Here is a 17,884-nt window from a genome sequence, read left to right as displayed (position 1 = left end):
TGATTTGTACGGTTTGTACAAATGAGGGTGGTTTTCATTTGAACGCTCATATATATATAGGGACATATTCAAGGAAGAACTGACGAGTTTGTGGTAACCGTGAGTTCCAATCTTAACCACAAATCAATAGATAAATTAGGAAATTTATAATTTTGGTAATTTTGAATTAAAATTTTAATGCAAGGACATTTTAGGTATTTTTTTCTCCTTTCTCCTCTCTCCTTCCTCCGTCCTCCGGCCACCGTCCTCCGGTGATACCACTGTGATACCTAAAAATATTGACTCTGTTAAACAAAAGACAGAGTGTGATACCCAAACATATATAAGATGCATTGTGATACCACTGTGTTATATCTTTGATCGACCACACAAACGACCTTTGTGTGATACCCAAGCACATATATGATGCATCGTGATACCATTGTGGTATCACTGGAGGACGGTGGCCGCGGGACGGAGAGAGAAGAGAGGAGAGTTTCAAAATACCTAAAATGTCCTTGTATTAAAATTTTAATTCAAAATTACTAAAATTATAAATTTCCTAATTTATTTATTGATTTGTGGTTGAGATTAGACCTCACGGTTAGCACAAACTAAGTAGTTCTCGTTTGATTAGGCCATATATATATATATATATATATATATATATATATATATATATATGAACCATTGTGTCAAATACGAACAAAAATTGATATATATATATATATATATATATAATCTTGGACTGCATAGCATTTATGAACACAATATGAACATAACAAGAATAGCTGCTACACGAAAGGAAATAAATAAATAAACATGTATGAACACAATATGAACAGTTTGTGAACAATAGTTCCTTTATTATGAACATATTCAGGAGCGAGCCAATGTAGAGATATGCAACTAGTATATATATGAACACAATATGGACACTTATGAACAATAGTTCCTTCATTATGAACATATTCAGGAACGAGCCAATGTTGAGATATGCAGTTAGTGTACATATGAACACAATATGAACAGCTTGTGAACAATAGTTCTTTCATTATAAACACATTCAGGAGCGAGCCAATGTTGAAATATGCAACTAGTGTACATATGAACACAATATGAACACTTGTGAAGAATAGTTCATTCATTAGGAACAATGAGTTTATCCATAATAGCTTAAACGATACCGAAAACTTTACTACCAAGTCTCTTCTACCAATCACAAATTCAAAAACATTATAGGAACATATGTTCATAGATACGTACATTCATAACATGTGAACACACATCCACATATACGCCAATATACAATTGTGAACATGATCAAGCCACATAGGAAGATAATATCGTAGAAAATATATGAACACATAACCCCTATACTATGAACACCGGGTGCAATCACTTACACAATTTGACATATATGAACACCAGGTCAAACACTTACACAAATATAAAGATTTGGGAGCAAATTTTTTTACCAACAACTCGATAAGTTGACATGAACATATATGAACAAATTGTGAACATGATCAAGCCACATAGGAAGAGAATATCGTAGAAAATATATGAACACATGACCGCCATACTATGAACACCGGGTGCAATCACTTACACAATTTAACATATATAAACTCCAGGTGCAAGCACCTATACAAATATAAAGATTTGTGATCAAGCTTCAAAAATGACACTTGTGTTCATATGACACAAAATTTCGTCCATATATATACTCAAATGAGAGTAGTAACAGGAACACAATAGTTGGTTATATGACCATATGAAAATGGGTCGTGCATGGAAGTCCATTTGAACATGTGAATTAGGTACATATTAATAATTAAAGGAAAAAACTACCAACACAATATGAACTACAAAAAACACAACACATCATAATGGACATAATTTCGATTAAAACGAGTACAATAAAATATTAATCTATTACCAAGACATTCACTTTGGTTATTTTTTCTTCACTTCCCCACTCGAACTCTGATTGTCACCATAAACCATTTTAATCTTCTCAATATTGTCGAGTTCTTTTCCAATGCGTTTATCCATAATAGCTTGAACGATACCGAAGATTTTACTATTGTGTTTCCTCCACGAATCACAAAATCATAAAACAATAAAAATGGAAGATCAATATTAAAAAAATATTGTATCAATATTAAAAATGCACATGTTTAGGGATTTTATAATTTTGTAACTCCCAATTAATGATATGGGAGTTACATAAAAAAAATTACTCAACTATTCTTGACATTAAATTGTAAGCTAGATAAAAACCTAATAGAAACATGGATTATGATTGGTTGAAATGGTTTGTAAAGTTAACACAAAAATTTTGGTTAACATTTAATCTTACCTCTCTCTCTCTCTCTCTCTCTATATATATATATATATATATATAGGGGAGCGATCAAATGCAAACCACTCAATTTGTACAAACCGTGCAAACCGCATTCAACCAATTATAATTTTTCATTTTGTTCATTTTTTTGTAATTATGAAAGGTTGATTAATCATTTTATTGTGGAGGGTGTTAATCATAGATATTATCATCTTCATAATTTTAATTTTAGAGAAATACATGAAACAGTTTCATTAATGTTAGAGAAATACATGAAACAGTTTCATTAATGTTAGAGAAATACATGAAACAGTTTCATTAAGTATTATATGAAACAATTTCACAACCATATATGAAACAACCTCATCAAAAAAAGTATTATATGAAACAATTTCACAAGATTAAACAATTTCATGAAAAAAATTTCATAAGATTAAATAATGAAATCAACAGATGAAGGTGGTTTGCACGGTTTACACAAATAAGGGCGGTTTTCATATGATCACTCCTCTATATATATATATATATATAATCAACCAAGGGGTAATGACGATGTTGTGGATGAAGAAAGGCTGCAAATGTTGTTGCTGGAAAAGAAGACCGATGATGAGTTATTTGGAGATTGGGTATACCTATTATTAACATATTCAATCAATAATATAGTTTGTAGAAAGTATGCAGAAGTACCTGATCCTCATATTCATCAGCTTGCCCAAGCTTGCTAATTGATGCTTCAACAACCATATGCCATTGAATTGATCTTTCAATGACTTGGTTTTGCATATGCTTTGGCATGAATATCCATCCCTATGTTGTTAATTGGGGTGAAATAGCGGTAGCGGTCCTAGGAGAAATAGTAAGATTCTAAGTCTTTAGCATTGCTCTTACCTGGTAAGATTCTCAATCGATATCATCACTCGATAAGCTAACCTAATCTAGTAAATACTTACCGGGTAAACATTTAGTATACAGCCCCTTAAACTTTTATTACTACATAGTTAGCCTTGTAGTCTATACTTTGTTTAGGAATTGGTCCTTCGACCAAATAAGTCTCGTCTTTGTTTGTTTGGTACAGTTAAAATTGATTTTGATCTGGTATAACTTAAATTTTTTTGGCAGTCTAGCCTGGTCAAACCTTTTTTTTCCAATCCAGGCTGTCCGATGTGATCCAAATAATCATCACTTAGATATTATTTGTTTGATGCAAAAACTACATGTAACAAAATATAAGAAACTGAACGAAAAGTATATAAATCAACAAAACCTATATTTAGTGGCGGATCTACTAAGCGAGAGGGGTCCATACACCCATCCACTTGATTACTGTAAAGGGAAAAAATATATGCGTCTTGAAAGTGCACCTGCTTGATTTTGAGGGTGTCCTAACTTAAAAAAATATGTGATAATTAAGTAAATGAAATAATTAACTTAAAAATGTAATACTTAAGTGAATGAGATCATTGGAATGTGGTATCAATATATGAAAAAGACGAAAATACCTCGATTAACATAATTTGTACTAATTAGACGGTTAACAAAAGAACGTCTCTTGCCAAGGTCTTAAGATTGGCATGAAATTGGCTTCTAAATTTCAAAACTTCTATCAAATTGGAATTCGAAACTGTTGAAGATGCTCTAAATATAGTTTTGTGCCGTGCAATACAAAAATAAACACCTGCCAGTGTTACGAACGAAAAAGGATTTAAGAATCCAACCACTGTCACCAAAATTCCTGGATACAAATAGTTTGCCAAACATTGACTAACTTGGCTGCTTAGCTTCAAAACTTCTGTTAGTACAATGCAATGTTGAAGTTTAAATATAAAACCAATAAATCATATCATAAATACAATCAAAAGAATTCTCATAAATCATTAAGCTTTATAGACATAACTCGAAACCAGTAATGAAACACAATCATCAACTATATCTGAACCATAAGAATAACGTTGCATACATAGCGTTTCTGAGCCTTAGTTATTGATCAAGGGGCATCCACTCTACTCGTAGATCGATTTCTCCAGATTCGACATTTTGAAGTTTAAGTGTAACCTCTTGTGTCACCTTCCCATCAATTATATGGACAATGCTATCTTCTGACAATGCATTATCATAGGATTTCAGCCACTTTCCTATCTGCATATTGCCTAAAATGCCAGCATCCTCGAACGCCATTGCAGATGTTATCAACGGCTGAATATCGATCTCAGCTTCCCCCATTATGTCATCGGCCGAGAATGTGTCGTGATCAAAAACTTGCTGCATTCAGAAACAGTATCTTCAGACTTCAGGAAAGTTAAATTACGCGCTATAGGGCAAAGTAGCCGTTAATATGTGGAACCTATTAGATTACTCCTAGAAAGAGCATTTGAGGAGGTTCCAACATATATCAAGTAGAAAGAGTTCAAGGTTAGCCGATTCGAGACTCAAACACGCCCCATCTAACAGAGGCTAGACGGGCAAAAAATATCCTAGAGTGTCGAAAGGGGCTAGACGGGCATAGATTGTCACAGGGCGTCGAGTCCCTACAGTGGTAGACCTTGGCTCTGATTGTGAGAATATGTAAAATCCCGTTAGATTACTCTCCAAAAGAAACCTTGAGGGAAGAGAAGAGAGGTTCCAACATATATTGAGGTAAAAGGGTCCAAGTCTTAAGTGTCTAACTGCCATGAGACTCCTATACACACCCTCTGTTCCAATGGAGGCTAGACGAACTAAGATTGTCCAGAGTGTTGAGAGGGGCTAGACAGGCACAGATTGTCCCTGAGGGTCTAGTCCCTATAGTGGTAGATCTTGGCTTTGATACCATGGGTATTTATGTGAAACCCTATTAGATTACTCCCCAAAAGAGCTTTAAGGAGAAAAACAGATGTTCCAACATATATTGAAGAGAAAATGTTCAAATCTAGCCGATGTGAGACTCCAACACGTCCCCTCCAGTGGAGGCTAGATGGTTACAAATTGTCCCAAAGCGTCAAGATGGGGATAGACGGGCACAAATGGTACTAGAGTGTCGAGTCCTTAGAGTGGTAGACTATAGCTCTCATACCGTATGAGAATATGTGGAACCCAAACCCCATTAGATTACTCCCCAAAAGAACCCTTGAACTAAGTATATATTTACACATTACAAATGGAACCATGGCTAACAAGTGGTATGATCTAATTTTGTAAAGCATACACAGAACAATGTATGTTGGGCCATGAATGACTAAAATAATAAAATCTTAAGAAAATTGTAAAATCAAGCAAGAAAAACGAAATTTTTGACCGCTTACTGAAATAAAACCCTTGTTCTTGCAGAAAAATATAAAAAAACCAAGAACATGAGGTATTTTTGGGTAAAAAGTGCATTATTTTTCCCAACCATACACCAAATTTGGATGTTTAGAGAACAGATACCATGGAACAGCAGGTGTCTTCACATAAACAGTCACTACTCTCTTGGTGTAGAGAACATATCTGCGTACATCCCCACCCCCAGACCCCCGAGAGTGGGACCCACTGAGTGTGTTTGGTTTTGGTTTGGTTTGGATTGGGTTGATTATACCTTTGAAGAACAGGGGAAAAGAGAAAAGGGAAAGCATGTGAACTTACAAGTTTAACAGGCCCATAATTCTGTGGAACAGAAAGCATAAGCTCCTCATTCCAAACTGGATTCAAGTTGCTATTTCGTACACTTGTTTGGGCCTTCTAATGCCATTACCAAGCCGGAAAAGAAAACAAAGAAAGCATCACAATCATGGTTGATCATTTCCTAAAATGTGATATTTTTAAGGGATCAATATGAACATCTTAATGTTAACTGAACTTCTTCACAAATAAGTATTGAGATGTATTGTCAATTCCCAACGGCCCATCAGATACAATGAGCACAAACTTCAGTTTTCAATGAAGTCACCATTGAGGTCCAACACATGGTTGGTTTTTTTGGGGTAAATAGTATGAAAATGCAACATACTTTGGTCTGATTCCTATTTTATGTTACTTTTAAAACCTTCACTTTGGTCACTAAGATGTGATATCTCAAACATTTAGATGAAAATACATGCATAAAATAGGAATCAAACCAAAGTTCGTGCATTTTCATGCATTCTCATATGTAAACAAGGCACCTAAATGTTTGAGATGCTACATCTAAGGTGCCAAAATAAAGGTTTGGAAAGTACTTTACACAAAATATGATTCAGACCAAAGTACATTGCATTTTCATCATTCTCATATGTAAACTAGGCACCTAAATGTTTGAGATGCCACATCTGAGGTGCCAAAACGAGGGTTCTGAAAGTCTGTTACACAATATATGATTCAGACGAAAGTATGTCATTTTCATGCAATTTGCCTTTTTTTTTGGGGGGGGGGGGGGTTGATAAAAGAAGTAGAAACAAAGGGACTAACCTGATGTCCTAATGTAAGGACAACATAGGGATCACTTGTTAGCATATCTCGAACAGCAAGATCAGTGCCTTTTTGCACTGTGATCTTCAAGACTCCAATGAATTCCACCATGCCTTTCTGTGATCAGTTTCAACATCAGCTATCGATTTGCTGAAATCACCCAAGTGATGGTAAAAGCTATACTGCACATGTAATTCTGTAATAAACTTACGGCACTCGGGATACTGTCAATCTTTCTTGAAAAACTCGCTTTCAGAGAGCTACTGTTAGAAGACAAGATCCTCAAGCTTGGTTTCATGAATTCCTGAAGCTCATACTTGGACCTCCATGAAAAAAATGATAAATTCTGAGTAATGAACAAAGATGACCACTAAAACCATCACGCACATTTGTTCAAGTCTTGGATGCAGAAAAAAGATCTAACGGTGGTGATCAGGATTTTAATAAAGACAGTAATAAAATCAAAATAGAGCCCCTCAATTACTTTCCAAAATCTTCAATTTTTTCAAGATGTTCCAAAACGTTTTTCCAAGTTGGGGGTCTTCACAGAATCAGTTTTTCTACCCTTTGGGGTAGAGGATAGGTCTGCGTACATCCTACCTCCCAGGCCCAACTTCCAGGTGAGATATAGAGTACTTTTGGTTGGTCTTAATTATAAAATTGAAGTTACTTTGATTAGTAGGGAAATCATGTTTCATGGATATGAAATCACGCAAGCTGTGAACTTATGAACAAAAGGGCATGAATGACAACCTGATAAACTTTGACCGGTGCTCTTGACTTGCATCTGGTTTAGGCTTAAAAATTCCTTCAGGAATATATGCCTCATAAATCGAATTTGCAGATGCATTTCCTCCAACTTCGATCATGGCATCAATTTCACCCTCAGTCCATGCATCCAATGTCACTGATAAAACCTGTCCAGTTCAGTTTAAGATCGATCAGCTGTCACATGTGAACTCAAAACTTTCAACTTATCAAGTGAAGAGAAAACTTGATAAGTAATTACTGTAAGTGACATTGGCCCAGCGGTACTGGGTTACTGGTAAAGCCCAGCCTCCCAAGACCTCAAGAGTTCAAACCTCACCATAGGTGTATAAATATTATGTACTTAAGAGAACATGATAAAGATGTTCAGTATCTAAACAGTCTGATACCATTCGGCAAAGAGGGTACGACGCCACCCTCTGGAGCACCCCCCATCATACTGGGTCCCACAAGTCATCATGGGGAGGTAAATTGTGTGTCTCAGGGGCAGGTGGGTGGCGCTTGGAGTCGAACCCCAGACCTTCCACTCATTCTGTAAGGATGTCCACCTCATTACTCGCTAGGCTGAAGCTGTGGGGAGACAGTCTGATACCATGTTAATAGGTTTTCTCAAAGGCATGACAAAATATTTCTTTTAGATAGACAATAAAAAATCCTTCTTTTGAATATGAATGAAGGCAGGAATACTAATTTTTATTTGAAGAAATATAGTTGATACTTTTGTTCACACTCTTGCACAAGTCGGGAGTCTTGACGGAAACGGACGCTCTACTCTCATGGGATCGAGGCCAGGTTTGCGTACATCTCTCCTCTCAAACCTTACTTTCGAAAGGGATTTACTAGGTCGGTTTGGTTATAGTTGATATTTTAGAAAAGGTAGCCAGTTTTATATACCGAATGCTACTTTCTGCATAGAGAGAGATTTCAAAGGGAGGGATGATATGTACCTTTGAAATATGAACACCGAGACTTCTGTGCACGCCACAACATTTTAAGCATATGAACACTCCAATGTTGGCTGACCTGAAATTCAGAAGAACTTTTTCATACAATCATACAGGAAGAAATCGAGCATTACATACAAATAGAAAGACCAAGCAAGACAAAGAAAAATGAATCATCACCAAGTCCTTTTATCCTAATTCATCAAACAAGATTACATTTTCCTTCATTTTCTTTAATTTTACAGCTTCCCAATCCAACAATTTCCGATATTTGTGTCTTTAAGAGCGAGCAATTAAAGTTGATACATATCATATATTTAGAAGTCAAAACATAATTAAAACCTCCTCTTGAACCATAAAAACTAGGTGATCAAGATCCATGCATTGCTCCCTTAGAAAGCCTTTGAGAAAGGCATTCTTGATATCCGGCTAATAGAGCGCCCAATAGGTATCAACGTTCTAGCAATACATAAGAGAACATTTTGGCCAGACCAAGAAAATAACCGCATATTATATCCCATAGAGCATAAAATAGCCTTTAGCCACAAGACCGGCTTTTAGATTCAAAAGGGAGATCCTCAGAATGTGTAACAATACAACTATACAAGTATATCATAATCAAAGAAAAATGCATAGAGCATCAGCAATGATATAAAACCATAAATATGGTACCAAGCATGAACATATACATGCATACATACATACATACATACAAACACAATCATATACATATAGCATTCCTTGAAAAGTTGGAGAATATGCGTCGAGCATTCCTAACTTGCTACATATAACATCAACTGTGCTTGTTACACGGACTGGACTGGATGGGAAGGGACAGGACTAGACAGCGAGAGTGAGGCGAGTGAAAGAATTGTGGAAGGTTTTAGGGTTTTTATTTGACATTGGTAGTTTAGTGATTTACCAATCTTCTCTCGTCTCACTTATTTTGGTGGGACAAAAAAATGTATTTTTTGCCCCACCAAGTCCTATCCTGTCCCAGTCTAATTTCACGCCAAACATAGGTTTTTGTTCTATTATGTCTCGTCCTGTCTCGCGTACCAAATGCACAGGGACTTGATATAAAAGGCCTGACATCTGACTCTGAGGGGCTGTTTGTTTGGCTCTTAATGGTGACATTAAGAGCCAACCTCTTAATTGCTAAGAGGCAAGGGTTGTTTRGCAACAAAAAAAGAACCTCTTAATGGTTACAAAAGGCTCTTAACCATTTAGGGGCTAGGGCTCCCCTCAACGATTCAGAGGGGTCTTCTTCCATTTTTGCCCTCCTTCCTCCTTCCAGTCGATCTCGTCTCCTCCCACCCTCCTTCCTCCTTCCAGTCGATCTCGCCTCCTCTCCCGAGTTGCTGCTGTGTCGCCTTCTTCCCAACCCCTCTCTTCACGCACGTCGCTTCTATTCCACAGTCGCCGTCCCCGTCTCCGGTAGCCTCCGCCTCCATCGTCTCCGCCTCCACCAGCGAGTATTTAAGGTTGGGTCCTTGTTTGTGCTTTCCTCGACACCGCAGAATCTAACCATCATGCTTTGAAATCGTTCTTCCTCTCGTTCCTTGCTTCGTCGCACAAGAAATTCATTCCCTATCTCTGAGCTCTTTGTGAACCTCGAAACTGATATCTCTTATAAGAAATCGGCAGATTTTAACGACCATAGTGATAACATGGCGTTTGATTGTGTTCAGGCTGGTCACCGGAGTTAATCCATCGGATACGAAACTCCAATCGAAAGGTCCAGGAACAAGGGCAAGAATTTAGGGTTTAGATGATTCTCGATGATAATTTATTAGAGAGGGTTAAAATGGTAATTTATTATCATTCAGAGAACAGTTACCAAACAACATTATTTCATTCAGCACTTAACCATTTTGACCCTCTCAACCATTCTGACCTCTTAACTATTCTGCACTAAATCATTCAGCAACTGCCAAACAGCCCCTGAGTAGGTATAGATGAGAGAGCGTTATGTAACTTTTAGTGCATTAAATAGACTGCCATGTATGCTATTCGTAACTGTAAATCCGATGAAATTGTATTGAGGATAATATATATGAAAGGTAATTGAGATTGATAGAACTTACGCCCACTTAGGGTCAGGTGCACCACAATCAGCACAAGTTCGATTATCACGTTGCTGCAGTAGATCTTTTAATTTTCTGTTACCTACATAATCAGGACGGGTTCTTTAATCTACTAGACCAATCAATTGAACCATTGTCATATTCAAGAAGCTACATTTATGGATGTACCCACATGACTTGCCACCAAAACTTCATGGAGAAAAACAAAGTAAGAAACGGGAAATAAAAATCACAAAAAGAGTAGATATCCAATGACAGTGATTGATTAGTTCTAATCAACTCAGCATGTTTCATAAGTAGCTGACGTTATGTCCAAACTGTTAACAATATTGTGGTAAATGATTAAGAGAAAATGTGCGTTTGCTGATCGAAGTAGTGCTGAATAGAATATAGCCAGCAGACTTAGAATATGTCACTCCAAGTACCCTGAAATCTAATGCTCCACATGAAGTCTGTTGGAAATTCTGTAATAGAAGTAGTCTTGTTTCAAGCCTACTGCGTAACCTAAAGCGCAAAGAAGGATCTGGGAGTTCCTGAGCCAAGATTCACACCCGCTTTTGACTATTACATATTTATCCAATTTGTGCTGTTCAAAGGGATTTCCTCTTAAACATTAAACTACTTTATCTCCCTACCTATTTTGGACTAGTAGCAGGAGGTTTGCAAACAAAAACCACCACCTCACAAACAGAGAAACAATCTACCTCTGTATGTTTGGTACACTTATTAACTCCGTTGTACTCTGAGATGGACTTAGGGGCTGTTTGTTTGCATCTGAATGATGTTATACGGATGCTCTTAATCAATCTGGTCACTTAATCATTCACACAAAATCATCCCGTGGATCATCATGGAGGCCCCACAACCAACTGGATGAGCTTCGGATTATTAAAGAATTTGCTACCCAAGAGTCAGAGTATGATAGCCATGATCAATATATCTAACACGAAGATGCTCATATAGGACCTAACTACCTTAATGACTGAGAAGCAATTGAGGCTCTGAAAGTCCCAAATCTAAAACTACCTTTTGGTGAATGTTTCAGAGCTAAAATCGCTATGTACCACTTCTCATTATTTGTACTGAATAAATAAAATTCTCTAACTAATAGTTTGTATTTTGCTTGGTTGTCATCATTTGACATTGAATGTCAACCTTGCCCTTGTCAACTTTACAAATCACTTATTTTACATTCTTTACACCTTTTTCTATCTATAGTAATTGTCCCTTCCATGAAGAACTTCATTCCCTCGAAAACTAATTGTATTAGTTAGGTATTATAGGATCAAGATCAATTTCTCAACTGTTGTGGAATTCAGGACTCCTAATTGACAGATTCAGCAGCACTTATAGATCCTTGCAGTTCAATAGACGCACATACAAATTTCTTGCATCTTTATTATGATGAAAAAAGTAGAAACTTTAACAGAGAATTTAATACATAAGAGCAATCGAGCTTCAAGATCTTGTCAAATTAAAAGCATAAACACATACTAGCAATATATAACGGATTCTAGAGTATCCCACATGATGATTAACTTGAAAAGAATGATCATCCTCACACATAACGCATAATTGAGCCCATTAAGTCGACCTGCTAGGGTTTATGCACGGGGAAACCTTAAATTAACATAAAATGGCACCATAAGTTCCATCGATTATGTGAATCATACCAGAAGATGTTTTCCCAAGTGCCGCTGATGCGTAACTCATTCTTTTGCCCACAATTGTCAAACAGAACTTTCACTTGTTTATCAAATTACAACTCGATCTCAAATTAAAACTATTATAGTTTCTAAGTGCTACTGGAATGATCGATTGAAAAATGAACAACTTCAAAATCCACAATAATGGATTATAGGTGCAGTTGATTGAGAAAGATGAACTAGAATCAATGAATGGGAAAGAATGTTGATGAATATGTGTTTAGAAATGATGGAAAGAAGATAAAGTTGGGAGTTTGTGAATTGGGACGGCTGTTAACGTTTGCGTTGGAGGTAAAGAGGAATATGATGAGAACGTGTTGTTGGTTAACGTTCCGTAAAGGAGGGCGGCTTTTTCGATGTCCTGTTTGCAAACCCTGTATGTAATGAAGTCAATTTTGTTTCTTGAATAAGCTTAATCTTCTAGAAACATGTTCAAGGTTCAATTTTAGTAAGCTTAATCTCCATGGGATCGATTGCATTGGATTGGTTAAGTAAAGTAAAGTAAAGTAGCAACCGGTCAGGTTAGAGAGGCTCTTAAAAAGAACAACTTTTAATAATTGGTAAATGACAGTTATGGGGTTTAACCGCATCGTTATATGTGGGAACCACTTTTCCACCTCCGGTGTATCATCCACGCGGCGTGGCTCTCTGTTTGTGACTTTGAGCTACTCTACGATTGTGCTTGCAAGTCTCTCTATATCAAGATGGTTTGCCTCACTTTTTGATTATTGAACTAAATGACAGTTTTACTCTTAATAATATGAGTGGTTAATTTTTTCATCTCATAATTAAGAGTAGTCTGTATTTATTTTTCAAAACTAGACACTTATTTTGGGACAAATTAAAATAGAAACGCAAACACTTATTTTGAGGCGAAAGGGGTATCAAATCCAAGTTAACTTTCCCTTCCATGAAATTGGATATAGATTGATATCCTCATAAAGATTCATAATGAGAAGTTGTAATGTAGGTCTAAGTGATGAGATGAGAAAATTTACGATCGATAAGGGTGCATCAAGAACGATCATGGAGCAACTGCTACAAGATTTTTGTAGAGCTTAAAAATGCAACTTTTTTCATGCGTTGATCTATTAAAAGATCTGCTTTTATTTATTTATTTATGTTTTTGTACATCAATGACAATAATTTGATATCTTATAATCCTTCATCTAAATTCAATTTTCATGTTGTGAATTATAGAAACAGCTGAAAAGAGGGTATACACCACCATATGGAACAAACAGAAACAACCAAGTCATCAACATATGGTGGAGAAAGTCTTGGTCCTTCGTTACGTTTATAATTCTTGTCATCACATGGAAAACGAAATTCTGAAACGACAATGGCTTAGATGGGAAGTACATATATGTCACGCTATGGAGGATGTAGCCAAAAATTGTTGGTTTTTCTTTTCCTTGGCATCATTACAACATATCAAAGATATGAAAAGGGTATTCATCCCCCCCCCCCCCCCCCCCCTCAATAGAGAGATATAAATCTATTAGAAAAACTAAAAAAGTTCTTTAAAGTCAACCAAAACGATCGGACAACTCCCTTAAAAAGTGAAGTTGCTACAAAAACATGCCTAAGATGTAGTGTTGCATCTTATTGAAAGGTAGATTTGATTTAGAAAATGCATTTTATTCCTTAAATCGACACAATTAACTTTTTCTCTGGTCAAAATACATTGATTTCTCAACAGGATCAAACCGTTGCTTTACAAACTTTTGATCCACGGGTATTAATCACACCAAATATCATCCTTGGAGATTTAGAAATCAAAAGACTTGTTTGTTAGTAGCTTAATGAGTTTAATAAGACTCGCAACTTATTCAGACAATTATATATGATTATTTGGTACTGACTTAATAATATAGAATGTGACTTGTTTAATAAGCTTCTAGGGAGAGATTTATGCAAAAAAAACCAAGTTTTATTCTTCTTCTCCAAACATATCTATTCCAAATTAGAAAAAAAAACATGTTATTTTTTATCTATGAAAAACTCTCACAAACAAAAACTTTCTCAACTTGTATAGACAGACAATTTTATCCATATAAAACTTAGTGGAAAATCAACCAAACAACCCTTAAGCTGGCCAAGTTCAGAATAATTTGTTTAGTTTAATTTACATTGGTTTAGAAATTAAGCAGGTAGGATGGATGTAAAGTCTTAATTTAAGGGTAAATTGCATGAAAAAATAACGTACTTTAACTTGATTCTTATTTTGGGTAACATACTTTCAAAACATCCATTTTGGTACCTAAGATGTAAAGTTTTAAACATTTAAGTACTCAGGTAACCTATTGAAGACTAATTTTAGATTAAAAAAAGACTAATTTTAGATTAAAAAAAATTCACGTCACTAACCACGTCAACAAATAATACTGAGTTAGATACCACATCAACATGATAATTGGTTAATGCTTCAACCAGTTACCCGTGTACTTAAATGTTTAAAACTTTACATCTTAGATATCAAAATAGAAGTTTTGAGAGTACATTACCGAAAATAAAAATCAAATTAAAATACGTTATTTTTTTAGACAATTTGTCATTCACTTAAATATAAAAAGTAATATGAACAAAGATTTTTGCATTATCCCCAAGTTCTATGAGCTTGTGCATTGCGACTTTCCCACGTTGGATAAACACTAATTTTAGCATTTAGATTGGGTGATGATATATGCATTCTTACCGATTGGTAAAGTGCACTCCTTTCTATTCCTTAAGTCGAAGTCAACTAATTTTTTTTTCCATTAATTTTTTCCAAAAATTTATGTCTTATAAATTTATGTTTTATAAATTTTTTTCAACATTGTTTTCTAATTTTATTTTTCTAATTTATGTTTTATAATAAAATTTTACCAACTAAGGGGTTGTTTGTTTACCTCTTAATAGTTTTATTAAGAAACAGTCTCTAAATCGTTAAGAGGTAAATCTTGTTTGGTAAAAAAAAAGTCTGTCTCTTAATAATTTTAAAACCCTTTGAATGATTTTGTATCATGGGTCTCTCTTAACCATTCAGCGCTCTAATTTCATTGTAAACAATTATCAAACAATTATATTTGATTTTGCACTGTATCATGAGAGTCTTTTAATCATTCTGACCACTTAATCATTATGTACTAAACCATTCAACAACAGCCAAACAACCCCTAACTATTTCTAAATTAATTCAAATAACTATAAATTATTTTTAATTTTTATAATAGTATTATTAACGTTTTAATTAATAAATAAATTATATATGTATTTTTTAAATAAATATTTAAAGCTACAAAGATAAAATAATTTAATACAAAAAGATCATCAAAATAAGTTAATTGATGAATCAACAAATAAAATACAAAAAGTCGGAAAATATTTCCAACTAGCAATTAACAAGTTCAAAATCGTAAAGAGAGAATATTGAAATTGTTACTTGTGAATGAAAATACAAATTTCACTTCCCTTTTTATAGCAATAGTAAAATACACATCACTTCACTTAACTAATATTAAGTTCATTAGCATTTTCAAGAAGTCGAAAAAAAAAATTCTTCCAACCACCTCTAAGCTTATGTTTTCAAAATTTCGTTTCTATATATTTTTATTATAACAATACTAGGTTTGATCCCGTGTATTACACGGGGTAATTTGGAAAATTAAATCATGTCGGGAACTTATCTTACAGATATAAATAATCATCGAAAATACAATGCTACTTCAGACTTGTACTCTTGAAATGATTCTGAAGTATGATTCTGAAGAATAACTCTGGAAAATGACTCTTCAAACTTGAATTTAGGAATGAAACTATATCAATAATTAGTTAAGATGAAGTTAACCCTAAAATTAAATTAAATTTAGAAATGAAACTATATCAGTAAATTGAATTTAAACTAAGAAGTAAATTTAGAATGATTCTTCAGACTTGTACTCTTGAAATAGTTCTGAATTATAACTTTGGAGAATGACTTTAGACTTGTACTCTTTAAATAATTCAGAAGTAAAACTCTTCATACTTCAGAGCTCTGTATAGGCAAGCCAAAAGCTTTGCATGCACTATGCAGAGGCTCTGTATGCACTATGCAAAGGCTCTGCGTGGTGCTCCGTATGGAAAAAAAGACTTCAGATTTCGGGTGAGCTAACTCTGAAGAATGACTCTTCAAAATTGTACTTTGGAAATAACTCTAAAGTAAAACTCTGAAGAATGACTCTTCAGACTTGTACTCTTGAAATAACTCTGAAATATAAAATCAATCCACTAAATCAGAGTTCAGACTTTTAAGTTTGAAAAAAAAGACTTCAGAGTTTGGTTGAGTTAAGTCTGAAAAATAAGATTTCGGAATTCGGGTGAGCTAAGTCTAAAAAAGAAGACTTCAGAATTCGGGTGAGCTAACTCTAGAGAATGATTCTTCAGACTTGTACTCTTCAGACTTGTAGAAGACTTCAGAGTTTATACTTCTAAGTCTGAAAAAGAAGACTTCAGAGTTCAGACTCCAGAGTTTGGGTGAGCTAAGTCTGAAAAAGCAGACTTAAGGGTTCGAGTGATCTAACTTTTTAGAATGACTCTTCAGACTTGTACTCTTGAAATAACTCTGAAGTATAATTCTGAATAATAACCCTAAAGAATGACTATTCAGACTTGAATTTAGAAATGAAACTATATCAATAATTAGTTAAAATGAAGTTAATCCTAAAATAAAATTGAATTTAGAAATGAAACTATATCAATAAGTTGAATTTAAACATAGAAGAGCGCATGGGTGAAATCTGAAGACGAAGTCTGAATACCTTGAGTTTAGAGTTATTCAAATACACAATATCTTTGAAAAAGACCCCATGGTAAATTTTGCATCATACAGAGCAAGACCAACTAGAGCTCCTATGATCCTTAAGGACCAGAGCCTATGTAGACTTACCAACCAAAAGCAAGGCCAACCAAAGACCCTTTGGTCAACCAGAGCCCCTCTGGTTAACCAGTGCCTCTAGGTAAAAAAAATGTTAAATACTTGAAGAATTTGAGTTCCAATTACAACTAGAGACCCTCTGGTTAAACATGAAGATCAACCAGAGCCCCTCTGATTCCTTTATAATGGATTGGAATATTCTTTTCAAGGGTCAAATAAACAACCAGAAGTAAATCCATCTAGAAACTAGACCAACCAGAGGGGCTCTAGCTTACAAGACTAAGTCTAAGTCTTAAAGACTTATCTTCAAAGTCTAGATAAGTTTATTACAAGACTTGTACTCTTGAAATTACTCTAAAGTAAAAACTCTTCAGTCTTTAGAGCTCTGTATAGGCAAGTGTTGGTCCCTTGAGGGTCTACAAGAATAGTAAAACAGTTTGTAGAAGGGGGGGGATGAATACAAACATAATATTTTCAAATTTAAAATATATATTAATAAAGAAGATCAATACAGATTTTACAAGATTGTTTGCGGAAAGATAAGGTGATAAAAACCTATCTAAACAATCTTTAGTTACACACTAAATCTTAGCAATACAAGAAAAGAAATGTTGTAAAGAAGATCCTTTACTTAAGCTAGAAAATGCTTGAAATAAGAATTAGGGTTAGAGAGTGAGTTGTGCGCACTCTGCATGGAGAATAAACACTTCTATTTATACCCAGTGCATTAAATGTTCATTTAATGCAATATGGTAGGG

The 17,884-nt window shown here is 34.8% G+C and overlaps 1 protein-coding gene across 1 annotated transcript; it reads right to left on the bottom strand.

Annotated features, from left to right (window-relative positions):
* Positions 1 to 4,075: 4,075 nt before the first annotated feature.
* Positions 4,076 to 12,581, bottom strand: LOC112519213 (ADP-ribosylation factor GTPase-activating protein AGD12-like). Its single transcript, XM_025127211.1, has 8 exons — positions 12,200 to 12,581; positions 10,527 to 10,608; positions 8,443 to 8,518; positions 7,481 to 7,644; positions 6,939 to 7,050; positions 6,728 to 6,844; positions 5,927 to 6,022; positions 4,076 to 4,588 (listed from the first exon to the last, which is right to left on the bottom strand). The coding sequence occupies exons 1-8, from the start codon at positions 12,237 to 12,239 to the stop codon at positions 4,307 to 4,309; spliced, it is 969 nt and encodes a 322-aa protein (XP_024982979.1). The 5' UTR covers positions 12,240 to 12,581; the 3' UTR covers positions 4,076 to 4,306.
* Between the last annotated feature and the right edge of the window lie 5,303 nt (positions 12,582 to 17,884).

The sequence above is a fragment of the Cynara cardunculus genome (genome assembly GCF_001531365.2).
Source record: "Cynara cardunculus var. scolymus isolate 2C chromosome LG 10, CcrdV1, whole genome shotgun sequence".
Classification (NCBI taxonomy): Eukaryota; Viridiplantae; Streptophyta; class Magnoliopsida; order Asterales; family Asteraceae; genus Cynara; species Cynara cardunculus.
The sequence above is the reverse complement of the archived record's forward strand: the minus strand, read 5'-3'. Positions and strand labels throughout refer to the sequence as shown.

Bases quoted from the DNA above. Each gene is read 5' to 3' on its own strand.
- LOC112519213 (XM_025127211.1), bottom strand. From the start codon at position 12,239: ATGAGTTACGCATCAGCGGCACTTGGGAAAACATCTTCTG. The intron at 8,519-10,526 runs GTAAGTTCTATC...TCTGAATTTCAG, and splicing joins GCACCTGACCCTAAGTGGGC to GTCAGCCAACATTGGAGTGT. The intron at 6,023-6,727 runs GTTAGTCCCTTT...TAATGGCATTAG, and splicing joins TCCTTACATTAGGACATCAG to AAGGCCCAAACAAGTGTACG.